General features: G+C 46.3%; 2 protein-coding genes across 5 annotated transcripts in view; both read right to left on the bottom strand.

Annotated features, from left to right (window-relative positions):
• WDR88 (WD repeat domain 88) overlaps positions 1-5,204 on the bottom strand; it is a 32,358-nt gene extending 27,154 nt beyond the window's left edge. Inside the window, exon 1 of one of the 3 annotated variants that reach the window (XM_051846716.2) lies at positions 4,828-5,204. In XM_051846716.2, the coding sequence (XP_051702676.2) occupies positions 4,828-5,067 (240 nt within the window). In that variant the 5' untranslated portion in view covers positions 5,068-5,204. The remainder of the gene's footprint in view (positions 1-4,827) is intronic. The other 2 variants (XM_051846717.2, XM_051846715.2) reach the window with 2 other exon arrangements.
• A 384-nt stretch (positions 5,205-5,588) lies between these two features.
• The window catches only part of GPATCH1 (G-patch domain containing 1), a 52,607-nt gene continuing 45,066 nt past the window's right edge, over positions 5,589-13,129 (bottom strand). The window contains exons 19-20 of one of the 2 annotated variants that reach the window (XM_051846714.2): positions 7,378-7,526; positions 5,589-5,867 (exon numbers count right to left, since the gene is read on the bottom strand). In XM_051846714.2, coding sequence (XP_051702674.2) covers positions 5,837-5,867; positions 7,378-7,526 — 180 coding nt within the window. In that variant the 3' untranslated portion in view covers positions 5,589-5,836. Of the gene's footprint in view, positions 5,868-6,341; positions 6,611-7,377; positions 7,527-13,129 lie in introns of those variants that run through there. The other variant, XM_051846713.2, reaches the window with a different exon arrangement.

Genomic DNA, 13,129 nt, shown 5'->3' with positions numbered 1-13,129 from the left:
GCGATCCCTATTCCTAGATGAGCTGACTGAATGTTAAATTCTATAAAAGCATTCTATAAAATGCTCCATGGACTCAACACCATCCCATCAAGTTCCAAGCTGACATCTTTGTAGAAATTGAGAAGGTGATGATAAAATTCATATGTAAAGTTACACACGGCGGGGGTAGGGGGGTGTCTTCCATCCACTGGTTCACTCTCCAGATGGCCCCAACGGCTGGAGCTGCACTGATCTGAAGCCAGGAGCCAGGAGCTTCTTCTGGGTCTCCCACGCGGGTGCAGGGGCCCAAGGACTTGGGCCATCTTCTACTGCTTTCCCAGGCCACAGAGAGAGCTGGATCGGAAGTGGAGAAGCTGGGATTTGAACTGGTGCCCATATGGGATGCTAGCACTGCAGGAGGTGGCTTCACCCGCTGCACCACCGCGCCACCTCCACTAGTAGAGGTTTAAATCAGTATTCCTTCCTTACATCTCTTTGCAGAGCAGATAGAAAGAAATATTTTCCCTCCCCTTCTGTTTTCTCATCCACCATGCATTCCTATGAAGTCCTATGTTTGCAGTCTTAAATATGGCCCAAAAAAGCACTACTACACACAGTGTATCCAATAATTTTTTTAAACTCTGAAAGAACAAAATATATCCTAACCATTCCTTCTTGCGTTTGTTGCCGATTCGTTAAGCTGGAGTTGAACTGGCTGGTCTCTTCAGGGAGATGTGGATGAACTTGCAATGTGTTAACAGCTAATCAGAAGCATTTCAGAGAAGAAGTAGACCTTATTAGCACAACCAAGCTCTGATGTCACCATGGTGCTGGGTGTACCTGCTGCTTCCAGGTGTCAACAAAGCCCAGGACAGCTGGGGATGCTGGTCCAGGGCTGGGAGGTGGTTTCTGGGAGCAGCCAACACTCTCATGTGGGGCCTGCCAAGTGGCTGTGTTGACTGTTGGTCTAAGCAAACTGCTGCATGCCTACAGGCCCCTTGGTAACTCAGCAGCTGCTCCCACACCTCCTGCGGATATTCACAGGGGGCAAGCTGTGGCATCCAAAAGGGGTGACAATTACTTGCACCTTGAGTCACGTGTTAAGAAAAAATAATGAGGCTGGTGCTGTGGCTCAGTAGGCTAATCCTCCGCCTTGCGGCACCGGCACCCCGGGTTCTAGTCCCGGTCGGGGCACCAGATTCTGTCCCGGTTGCCCCTCTTCCAGGCCAGCTCTCTGCTGTAGCCCGGGAGTGCAGTGGAGGATGGCCCAAGTGCTTGGGCCCTGCACCCCATGGGAGACCAGGAGAAGCACCTGGCTCCTGCCGTCGGATCAGTGTGGTGCGCCAGCCGCAGCGCGCCAGCCGCAGCGGCCATTGGAGGGTGAACCAACGGCAAAGGAAGACCTTTCTCTCTGTCTCTCTCTCTCACTGCCCACTCTTCCTGTCAAAAAACAAAAAACAAACAAACAAACAAAAACAAAACAAAAAAAAGAATGAGATTACAGCCTTCATGCTACCTCCAACTGGGTAATGTTCCCACCTTAAGCATCTATATTATCAATACAGTATTTGACCATACTTTCATTACTTACATGGAAGGTATCAAGGAAGAGAAACAATTAATGAAGTAGCAAGCTTTGGTGGGGGAGGGGGGCAGGTAATCACATATTAATATAACTAAAAGGTGACAAAATCCACATAAACTTATAATGACCATCATAATTCAGTCTTCCATGTTTAAAAAAGATGTTTTATTTATTTGGAAGGCAGAGTGATAGAAAGAGAAAGGAGAGACAGAGTGAGAAAGAGATCATGCTTCCCCTGGTTTACTCCCAAAATGACCATAACGGCTGGGCCAGGGCAAAGCCAGGAGCCAGGAACCCCATTCGGGTTTCCCACGTGGGTGGCAGGGGCCCAAGTACATGAGCTGCCCTCTGCTGCTTTCCCAGGTGCATTCTCTGGGAACTGGATGGGAAGTGGAGCAGCTGGTACAGGAACCTACACTCCAATATGGGATGCCAGTATTGCAAGAGATGGCTTCACCCACTGCTCCACAACTCCAGGCCCTCCATGAACTTGTTGAAGTACACCTTAGAAGTACAAGACTCTTAGAAGAAAATATAGGCATAAATCTTCACGACCTTGCATTAGGCACAGTCTCTTAGATATGGCATTGAAAGCACAAGAAAAACAAATCAAAAACAACACTGAATGCTATAAAAATTAAAAACATGCATGTTTCAAAGGACAACACCAAGAAAGTAAGAAACAAAAACTTTTTGATAGCGGGGTGGGCATTCAGCCTAGCGGTTCAGCCATCACTTGGGATGCCTGTGTCCCATATTGGAGTGACTGAGCCAAGTGCCAGCTCAGCTCTCAATTCCAGCTCCTCACTGATACAGACCCTGAGAGACAATGGTGCTGGCTCAAGTGCTTGGGCTCCTGCATGTGCCTGGCTTCAGTTCCCACTGGCTTAGGCCTGGACTATGCCAGGCATTTGAGGGAATGAGCCAATGGATGGGAACTCTCTCTCTCTCTTTCTCTCTCTCAAGTAAATAAAATATTTAAAAAATTTTTTAAATAAATCTTGAAAATCTTATACCTAAAAAGAGGGCTTATATCTTGAATACATAAAGAACTCTTACAACTCAATGATGGAAAGACAACCCAATTTAAATACGGACAAAGACTCCAAATACACATTTCTCCAAAGAATATATTCAAATGATTGCTAGCACATGTAAATATTCTCAACATTGTTAGTCATCTGGGAAATGCAAACCAGTGTGGTATTGCATCATATCCAAAAGGATGGCTGCAATCAAAGTCACATAAAAATATGGATGTGGAGGGGTAGGCATTGTAGCATAGTGGGTTGAGTCGCCACTGCAGTGCTGGCACTCTGTGTGAGTGCTGGTTCGGGTCCCGGTTTTCTGCTTCCGATCCAGCTCCCTGTTAATGTGCCTGGGAAAGCAGTGGAGGGTGCCCCAAGTGCTTGAGACCCTGCACCCACATGGGAAGCTCCTGGCTCCTGGCTTTGACTCGGCTCAATCAGGGCCACTGTGGCAATTTGGGGAATAAACCAATGGACAGAAGACCTCTCTCTGTGTAACTCTGCCTTTGAAATAAAATAAATCTTTGAAAATAAAATAAGGATGTAGAAACACTGGAACCCTTATATACTGCTGGTGGAAATGTCAAATTTTTCTGCTATTTTGGAAAATAGCTTGATAATTCCTCAAAAAGTTAAACAAAGGGGCTCACATTATGACACAGTGGGTTAAACTTGTGACACTACAGCCCATATTGGAGTACCAGCTCTGCTTCCAATCCAGCTCCTTGCTAATGTACCTGAGAAAGCACTAGAAGATGGCCCAAGTACTTGGGTGGCCCCTGCCACCCACATGGGAGACTTGGATAGAGTTCTTGGCTCCTGACTTCATCCTGGCCCAGATGTGGCTATTGTGGCTATTTGGAGAAGAACCATCAGAGGAAAAATATTTCTTTCTTTCTTTCTCTCTCTCTCTCTCTCTGTTGTTCTGGCTTTCAAATAAATCTTTAGAAAATAAAAATGTTAAACACATGCATTTACATATGACCCAGCAATTTCACTGTTAGGTGAATACCCCAGAAAAATGAAAATATCCAAACTTGCATCTACATGTAGAACACTCACAGCAGGGGCTGGAGTTGTGACGTAGTAGAACTAGCTTCTGCCTGCGGTGCCGGCATCCCATATGGGCACTGGTTTGATTCCTGGCTGCTCCACTTCCAATCCAGCTCTTGGCTAATGGCCTAGGAAAGCAGTGGAAGATGGCCCAAGTGCTTGGGCCCCTGCACCCATGTGGGAGATCCAGAAGAAGCTCCTGGCTTCTGGCTCCTGGCTTCAGATTGGCCTAGCTATGGCCATTGTGGCCAGCAGAAAAAAAAAACAAAAAACAAACAAACAAAAAACAAACCTTCACAGCACATTCATTGAGTGGCAACAATCCAAATGTCCATCATCTGATGAATTAACAAATTAATTGCGTCCTGACCACATGCTGACAAGAAGGACTGAAGTCTTCCTACATTCCTACATGTCCCAACAAGATGAACCTTGGAAAACAGGATGCTAAGAGGAAGAGGTAGCCAGCAAAGACCATGGCCCCTTGATGTCCCTGCTGTCCTGGCCCGGGGTGGGCAAATCTGTAGAGACAGGAAGTAGACTGGGGATTGGGAGGGTAGGCAATGGGGTATAGATTTCCTTTCTGGGGTGATGGAAATGTTCTCAGATCGGTTGTGGCCATGGTTGCACAACCGTGGGAGTACACTCCACAGCATCCAATGGTATACCGCGCATAGCTGAATTATATGGTGTGTGCATTATTATAATTCAATAAACCTGGAAGAATAAAACTAGACGAACAAGCCACATATTCCACTCCCCTACTGTCCTCCCACAGGCAGTGGTAGGGGATGTGGAGGTGCTGGGTGGCAGTCTGTGAGGGGCCGAGGGGAAGGTGGGACATGGAGACCAGGGGGTCGGGCTCCACCAGCGGGGTCGGGGGCGGGGGGACGAGGTTAATGCCAGCTGAGGCTTGCAGGACGCTGTGTGCCGTCTGTGCAGGTTACCAGTGACCTCCAGGGGGCGCAGGGACTCGGGCTGGGGAGAGGAAGGACCCGCGGACCTGCGGCAGCCACTTCTGCGCCTTTTTGCCTACTGAGTGTACGGCAGATAGGGGTAGCAGACCCAGGGTTTTGCTGGGGGGGATCCTGGCAAGCCGGGTGAGTCCCCTGCAGGTGCCTCACTGGCCCGAACTCCCTCCCCATGCGTGCGCTGCCCTCTCACGCCGAGGGTGATCCTGACCTTGGAGAGGGGCTCCTGGTCACCCCAGACCTCCTCCTGCATGTAGTACATATCCGACTGCGGCGGTGACGGCAGCGAACTCTTGCCCAAGGCCAGTGGGTCGAGGGTCGCCAGGAGCCGATCCTGGCGCGCCTCGGGCGTGGACATCTTGAAGCCGCCGAAAGTTCGCACCAGGGTCACCAGAGGCATCCTGCGGTGCGAGCTGTCAGGGCCCAAGGGCTTCTTCCAGTCCTCACCCATGGTTTCCCGGCAGCCCGGCCGCCGGAGGCCGCCCACCCGCAGACCAGGCCGTCCACCCACAGACCTAGCTGGGAACGGCGGCGCCACGCGCCACACCCACAGCTACAGCCGGCCCTTTGAGACCACGTGCTGCCCAGGGCCTGGCGGCCTCCACCTGGCAGCAGTGCACATGAGGTGGCTCAGAGCAGGAACCCAGGGCTGCAGGGCGGGGTCCTGGAGCCGTGTGACCCAGGCCCCCTCTGGCCGCAGACACACAAGAGTGACACCTTCCGCGAGGGGCTAAGGGCCCCGGCTGTGTGCTGCTCGCCTGCTTCCCTGCGGCCACCAGCATGGCAGAGGGAGGAGCCTCACGGCCAAGGCCAAACCAGCAGGCAGGTGCGCCTCCCTCCCACGCAGTCCCTCCGTGAGTCTCACTGCCCTCCCGGGGACGCAGTTCTTCAGAACAAAACCAGAGAGCACAGCCGTCACTTCTGAATACTTTTGGAAGTTCCAGGAAATTTTTTCAAAAATCGAGAAGAAAATAGAAAACTTCCACTTTAATTAAACTGTTCAGGCTGAGTCTTTTCCTCTGACACTAACCGAAGTTAAAAATAGAAATCAATTTCTACAACCTCTCAGGGCAGCCTTTGAAATGTCAGGGTTTTAAAAATTATTTTACAGCAGGAATTTACATATAAATACAATCTGTACAATGTATTAACTGAACAACCAGCAAGCTTCCATCAGGCAGATCTGATGCTGGGCCCGGCCAGGGCAGGTCAGAATTCATTCACTGCCTCCTTAGGGGAAGACATTTCAGCCTGGAAAAGAAAAAAGAAAGGGAGGGGAAGGAAAGTGAGACAGGACCTGGAAAACCAAAGCCCTCCATGAGTGCCGAGTAGACCAGACACCACCTCACAGCACCTGTAGAACACGGGGTGACCACCTAGGATGAAGCACTGCTTAATCCGTGGTGTTTTAAAGATGTGTTTAATTATCTGAAAACAGAGTGACAGAGAGAGAATCTTCCATTCATCCCCAAATTCCTGCAGTATCTGGAGCTGGGCCAGGCTGAGGCCAGGCACCAGGAACTCTGGGGGAACCAGGTACTTGTGCCATCATCCCCTGCTACCCAGGAAGCTGGATCAGAAGCAGAGGCAGGACTCAATCCCAGGCTCCAATGTGGGATTCGGGCACCCCCAGTGGCCGTCTATCTCACTGCACCACAACGCCTGCCTTTAAAGCTCCTTCTGTTACCTCCAGAGCACACACACAACCCTCCTCACCCACATCGAGTATTAGGGACAATTTATAAAGGCAAAATTCCAATTACAATTTCACTCACCTACTTCAACCATTGTAAGAGGGTGATTCAGAAAGTTCGTGGAAAATGGAATTAAAAGATAAGTTTACTTAGGTGCAGAATTTTTGAAGCTGGTGCAGCTGCTGCTTGAGATGCCCACAGCCCATGTTCCATTTCGAGTCCCAGCTACTCTGCATTGAGGACCAGCTTCCTGCTGATGCTCCAGGGCGGCAGCAGATGACGGCCCAAGTACACGGGTTCCTGAAACCCACAGGAGACCCAGATGGAGTTCCAGAGTGCTGCTTTTAGCCTGACCCATCCTCACCTAGCCCTGGCTGTGGCAGGCATTGGGGAAGTGAATCAGTGGATGAAAGATGTCTCCCCCTCCCTCTCTCTGTCACTCTGCCTTTCAAATAAGGTAAATAAATCCACTACTCTCATCAGATGCCAGATCAATGGGCTCTACCAATCTTGGACTTGAACTTCTAAAACTGTAGGCTGTAAAAAAAAAAAAACCTTCTTAAGTAGCTTTCCTTAGATATCATAGTGACAGTGACAAAAAGCTGACTAAACCAAGGGACACAGCCACTCTGAATAGCCATTTGGCAGTGTTTATGCATTAAATATGCTCACACCCTAAAAATTGATGGTACATAAAGTTACATCATTTACATTAATAATGTACACAAAAATATGTGTATATGTATGGATGTGTGTGTACTCATATGTTTGCATGGATGTGTGATTGCAGAAAAAAAGTCTGGAGGGCTACATATGAGACTGATGGCAGAGGCTACTGTGCAGAAAGGAGAGGTGTGAATTGGCCAAGGGCTACTTGAAGCTCTTTGAGGTCTGGATTTTCATAATGGTGAGATATTCACATACTGTTATGTAATTAAGTATTAATTTTTTAAAAAACCTGTCAATCCACAAGTTTCCCATTTCTGAATTTGCCTCTAAGCAAATATATCAAGTATTCAGTAAGCCTCTGAAAGGCTCCTGGGAATCCCACCCTCCCCGGGGCCTACCGTCTCAGCAGCTCCTGGGGTGACAGGTCAGGGGCTCCTTCATCGTCACTAGAGCTGTCACTGCTGTCTGTACTCTCAGAACTGCTATTTTTCTCTGATTTTTTACTCTTTTGCTTGCCTTTGTGTTTGTGTTTCCTGTGTTTCTTTTTCTGTAGGAAGAAAAAAAAAAGGTGGCAGCAGTAGGATTAACAAATAGGTGCTTTCTTCCCTAATGCAGTACAGTAAGTGGCTAAGCGAGGCATTCGGTTGCTACAGTCATTCAAACACAAATCACAAAGCCTCACGCAGAGTGAGTGTCAGCAGCCCCTCCCCCCACCCCCAAGAGGAAACTGCAGAAAGTGAAGGACCAGCACACACGGTGGTGAGAATGAGTGGGACTTGTTTTCGAACCTGTCAGCACTCAGTTTTTTCCTTTCACTACACTCAGGAATTCTTTCTTCTGGCAGCTGACAATGGAGCTGCTCCTAATCTCTTCACCAAAGCCCAGATCAACAACAACATTAACCTCATTCCATGCCTGCCCCTGGTCCAGAAGAAGACAAGGGTGATGAGATAAGAGATGTCAAAAAGCACACACTGTGTATTAGAGTCTACTTCACTTCAAATGGCAAGCTATGCACTGAGTGAGATGTCAACTTGTAATAAAGACGAAGTCTTCAGAAATGTTCAAAATAATCCCTTCATCTACTGTGGAGTGTTTTATTAGGTTTTAAATTTTCTATTTACTTAGTTTATCTATTTGAAAGGCAGAGAGAAAAAGAAAAAGATACAGAGATAATTCCTATCTGCTGGTTCACTCCCCAAACACCTGCAACAGCCAGGACTGGGCCTGGCTAAAGCCAGGAGTGTGGAACTCAATCCAGGTCTCCTATGCGGGTTGCAGGGACCTAACTGCTCATGCCATCATCCGCTGTCCTGTCTAGGATATGCATTAGCAAGAAGCCAGAACACAGCAGAGATGGGACTCAAACCCAGGCACTCCAATATGGAATGCAGGTGCCCCAAGTATGCCTTAACCGCTACGCCAAATATGCACCCTTATTGGATTACTTTTTTTCATATTACTCCTTTATCAGAAACTGTAAATAAGAAATTATTTCAACACCTGAAGACCAAACCAAAACAGAAGATTCTATAGGCTCTTTGGAAAGAGTTTTCTGTGAAGCATATCCTTTCTGTGGCATGGCAACATCTTTCTTCTTTGAAAAGGTTACTAGGGCCGGCGCCGCGGCTCACTAGGCTAATCCTCCGCTTAGCGGCGCCAGCACACCGGGTTCTAGTCCTGGTTGGGGCGCCGGATTCTGTCTCGGTTGCCCCTCTTCCAGGCCAGCTCTCTGCTGTGGCCCGGGAGTGCAGTGGAGGATGGCCCAAGTGCTTGGGCCCTGCACCCCATGGGAGACCAGGAGAAGCACCTGGCTCCTGGCTTCGGATCGGCACAGCGCCAGCCGTAGCAGCCATTTGGGGGGTGAACCAACAGAAGGAAGACCTTTCTCTCTGTTTCTCTCTCTCTCACTGTCTAACTCTGCCTATCAAAAAAAAGAATGAGTATGGTAATTTTCCACAGTGAGATGACCACTGTTATCAAAAGCTCTGGATTTGTAAACATTTTATCAAACACATTGTGAAAACTGGCAGCTTCTAAAACCCAATCTATGAAGATTGAATTTGAATCTGAAATAATGATGCAGCCAAATTTATCCTTATTCTTTCTTTTTTTTTTCTTTTTCTTTTTTTTTTTATTTTATTTTTTGACAGGCAGAGTGGACAGTGAGAGAGAGAGAGAGAGAGAAAGGTCTTCCTTTGCCGTTGGTTCACCCTCCAATGGCTGCCGCGCTGCGGCTGGTGCACTGCGCTGATCCAAAGCCAGGAGCCAGGTGCTTCTCCTGGTCTCCCATGGGGTGCAGGGCCCAAGCACTTGGGCCATCCTCCACTGCACTCCCTGGCCACAGCAGAGAGCTGGCCTGGAAGAGGGGCAACCAGGACAGAATCCGGCGCCCTGACCGGGACTAGAACCCGGTGTGCCGGCGCCGCAGGCAGAGGATTAGCCTAGTGAGCAGCGGGGCCGGCCTCTTATTCTTTCTGAAAAAGGTGAAAAGCTCCACCATCCCCTGGAGTGAAAGGTATTGATGTAACTGCTTTTTCATTTCATTTTCTCCTATACCTTCCTCTCCCAAATATTTAAAAACTCTGTCCATAAATTCTGTCTAAAATCTTTTTTTGATAAGAATCTTGTAGTTCAACAGGAAGCTTTCTGTTTGGAGCACACTGTTCAATCCAGGTGTCACTGTTGTCATCTATGATTGTATTGTCAAAAATCAAAAACCAGTAAAATTTTCACGGTTCCAGGAACAGATTGAATTGCCCCAAATTAGCATTTCCAAGACAATTAACCTTACTTCCGCCTAGAACTTAGGTTAAACAGCCATGACAATCTTCAGCTTTAAACACCACCCAGTTGTTTTTAAACATGAAGCCTATTCTATATGTAGAGAACGAAATCTTCTGCTGTGGAGCCAAGGAAAGGAAGATTCTGAACTCCAGCATTATTACGGCAGCACACCTGAGAGAAATCCAGGAAGGAATGGCAGCAGCAGATCGCACCTCACCGGCCTGGGCTTGGTGCTGGCAGCCGCCTGCCTGCCGTGCAGCTGCTGCGCCTTTGGGGCTCCTGGGCACCCCAGTGGATTCCTTAATACTCCACTCTTTCTCTAAAATACTTCCATGCCCCTTTTCTTACCTTTTAATGTCCACAAGTTTTTTTTTTTTTTTAAAGTACAGTTGAACAAATTAAAATATTCTGTTCAGCCTCCATTTACAGCAGGAAGATCTCAAATAAACAACATACCACTATCCCTCAAGGAACTGGCAAAACAAGAACAAATCAAATCCAAAATTCGTAGGATAAGAGAAATAATAAAACTCAGAGCAGAAATAAATAAAATAGAGACTAAAAAACAATGCAAAAACAATGAAATGAAGAGCTGGTTTTTTTGAAAAGATAAACAAAATTGATAAACTCTCAGCTAGACTAATAAAAAAGAGAGAAAATTCAAACATATAAAATCAGAGACAAAAAATTGGAGCTGGCGTTGTGGCATAATGGGTTAAGCTGCGGCTTGCAGCACTGGTATCCCATATGGACACTGGTTCCAGTCCCAGCTGCTCTACTGCAGATCTAGCTCCCTGCTAATGCACCTGGGAAAGCAGCCAAAGATGGTCCAAGTCCTTGGGCCTCTACACCCACGTGGGAGACCTGGAGGAAGCTCCTGCTATTGTGACCGCTTGGGGAGTGAACCAGTGGATGGAAGATCTCTATCTTTCCCTCTTTCTCTAACTCTTCCTTTTAAATGAATAAATAAATCTTAAAGAGAGAGAGAGATGGAAATTTTTTAATGGAGACATTATGACTAATACCATAGAAATATAGATTGTTAGAAACTACTGTGAACAAGTACATGGCAACAAATTGAAGAACAGAAATAGACAAATTCCCAGCACATAAACATACCAACATTGAATCATTAGTAAATAAGATACCTAAATACACTAATAACAAGAAGCAAGATTCAATCCGTAATTTTAAAAAAGTCTCCCATCAAAGAGAAGCCCAGATGGCTTCACTACTGAATTCTACCCAACATTTAAAGGAGAATTAATGTTGATTCTTCTTCAACTATTTATTTACTTTTTAAATTTTATTTATTTATTTGAAAGTTAGAGTGAGAGAGGGAGAGACAGAGACAGATTTTCCATCCACCCACTAGTTCACTCCCCAAATACTTGCAACAGCTGGGGCCAGGCCAGGCCAAAGCCAGGGGCCAGGAACTCCATCCAAGCGGGAACCCAAGTACTTGGGACATCACCTGCTGCCTCCCTGGTGCATTACTTGCAGGAAACTAAACTACAGGCACAGAATAGTCAGGGTACGGGATACGGGCATCCCAAGAAGTGACTTAACCTCCTGTACCACAACATCTACTTCCTTAAACTATTTCAAAAAGTAGAGGAGGAAGGAATTCTTCCAAAGTCATTCTATGAGGCCACAATTATCTTGATACCAAGACCAAAGACACAACAAAAAAGAAAACTACAGACCAGTTTCCTTGATGAACAAAATACTAGCAAACTGAATTCAGCAACATATTACAAAGACTATTGACTATGATTAAGTGGGATTCACCACAGGGATGCAAGGATGGTTCAACATATGCAAACTAATAAACATGATACAACACAGCAACAGAAAGAAGGACACAAATGACATGATCAGGCATTCAATAAAATTCAAAATACCATCAGGATAAAAAACTCAGACCAAATTAGGTGTAAAAGGAACACATCTTAACATAATAAAGGCCATATACAACAAGCCAACAGCTAATATTACAATGAATGGAGAAAAACCAAAGGTTTTCTAAGATCTGAAACAGGACAAGGATCTCTATTTTTGTCATATGTATTCAACACAGTACGTCAGGATCCTAGCCAGAGCAACCAGGCAAAAGAAAGAAAGAAAAGAGAGAAAGAGAGAAAGAAAGAAAGAAAGAGCATCCAAATCAAGAACAGGGGAATCAAACTGTCACTGTTCACAGGTGACAAGATCTTCTATACTAGAAACCCTGAAGACCACACCAAAAAGCTGTTAGGACTAATACATTCAACAAAATTATAGGATACAACGTCCACATACAAAAATCAATAGTGTTGTTATACAGCATCTTTTTCAGTCATCTGAAAAAGAACTCAAGAAAACAATCCCATTTCCAATAGCTACCAAAACAAAACAAAACAACCAACAAACCTAGGAATAAATTTTACCGAAGAGGTAGTGAAAGAAAATTGATGAGACATGTTATAAGACACAAGAAGTAGAAAGACATCCTGTGAACTGGAAGTGCACATTCATGCACTGGAAGAATCCATATCACTAAAATGTGTATAATACTTAAAGTGGTTTACAGATGCAAAGCAATCCCCATCAAAATCCCAATGATATTTTTCACAAAACATATGGAACCACCAAAACTCCAAATAGCCACAACAATTTTGAGCAAAAATAACAAAGCAGGAGGCATCAAACTACCTGACTTTAAAAATTACAAAGTAACAATAATTAAAATAGCATGTAATTGGCCGGCGCTGTGGCTCAATAGGCTAATCCTCCGCCTTGCGGCGCCAGCACACCGGGTTCTAGTCCCGGTCAGGGCGCCGGATTCTGTCCCGGTTGCCCCTCTTCCAGGCCAGCTCTCTGCTGTGGCCAGGGAGTACAGTGGAGGATGGCCCAAGTGCTTGGGCCCTACACCCCATGGGAGACCAGGAGAAGCACCTGGCTCCTGCCATCGGATCAGCGCGGTGCACCGGCCGGGGCGGCCATTGGAGGGTGAACCAACGGCAAAAAGAAGACCTTTCTCTCTCTCTCTCTCTCTCTCACTGTCCACTCTGCCTGTCAAAAAAAAAAAAAAAAAAAAAAATAGCATGTAATTGACATTAAAACAGATCCATAGACCAATGGAACATACATCTTCAGCCAACTGATCTTTGACAAAAGTGCTGAGAACATACATTGGAAAAAGGAAGTCTTCAAACAGTGTGGGGGAAAGTGGATTTCCACATACAGAATAAACCTAGACCCCTATCTCACACCAAGTACAAAAATCAACTCAAAATGGATTAAAAACCTAAATATGGGGTAGGCATTATGTGTGTTAAGTTGCTACTTGGGATGTTCACATTCCATAACAGAGTGCCAGTT

Source organism: Oryctolagus cuniculus, chromosome 18, assembly GCF_964237555.1.
Source record: "Oryctolagus cuniculus chromosome 18, mOryCun1.1, whole genome shotgun sequence".
Classification (NCBI taxonomy): domain Eukaryota; kingdom Metazoa; phylum Chordata; class Mammalia; order Lagomorpha; family Leporidae; genus Oryctolagus; species Oryctolagus cuniculus.
The sequence above is the reverse complement of the archived record's forward strand: the minus strand, read 5'-3'. Positions and strand labels throughout refer to the sequence as shown.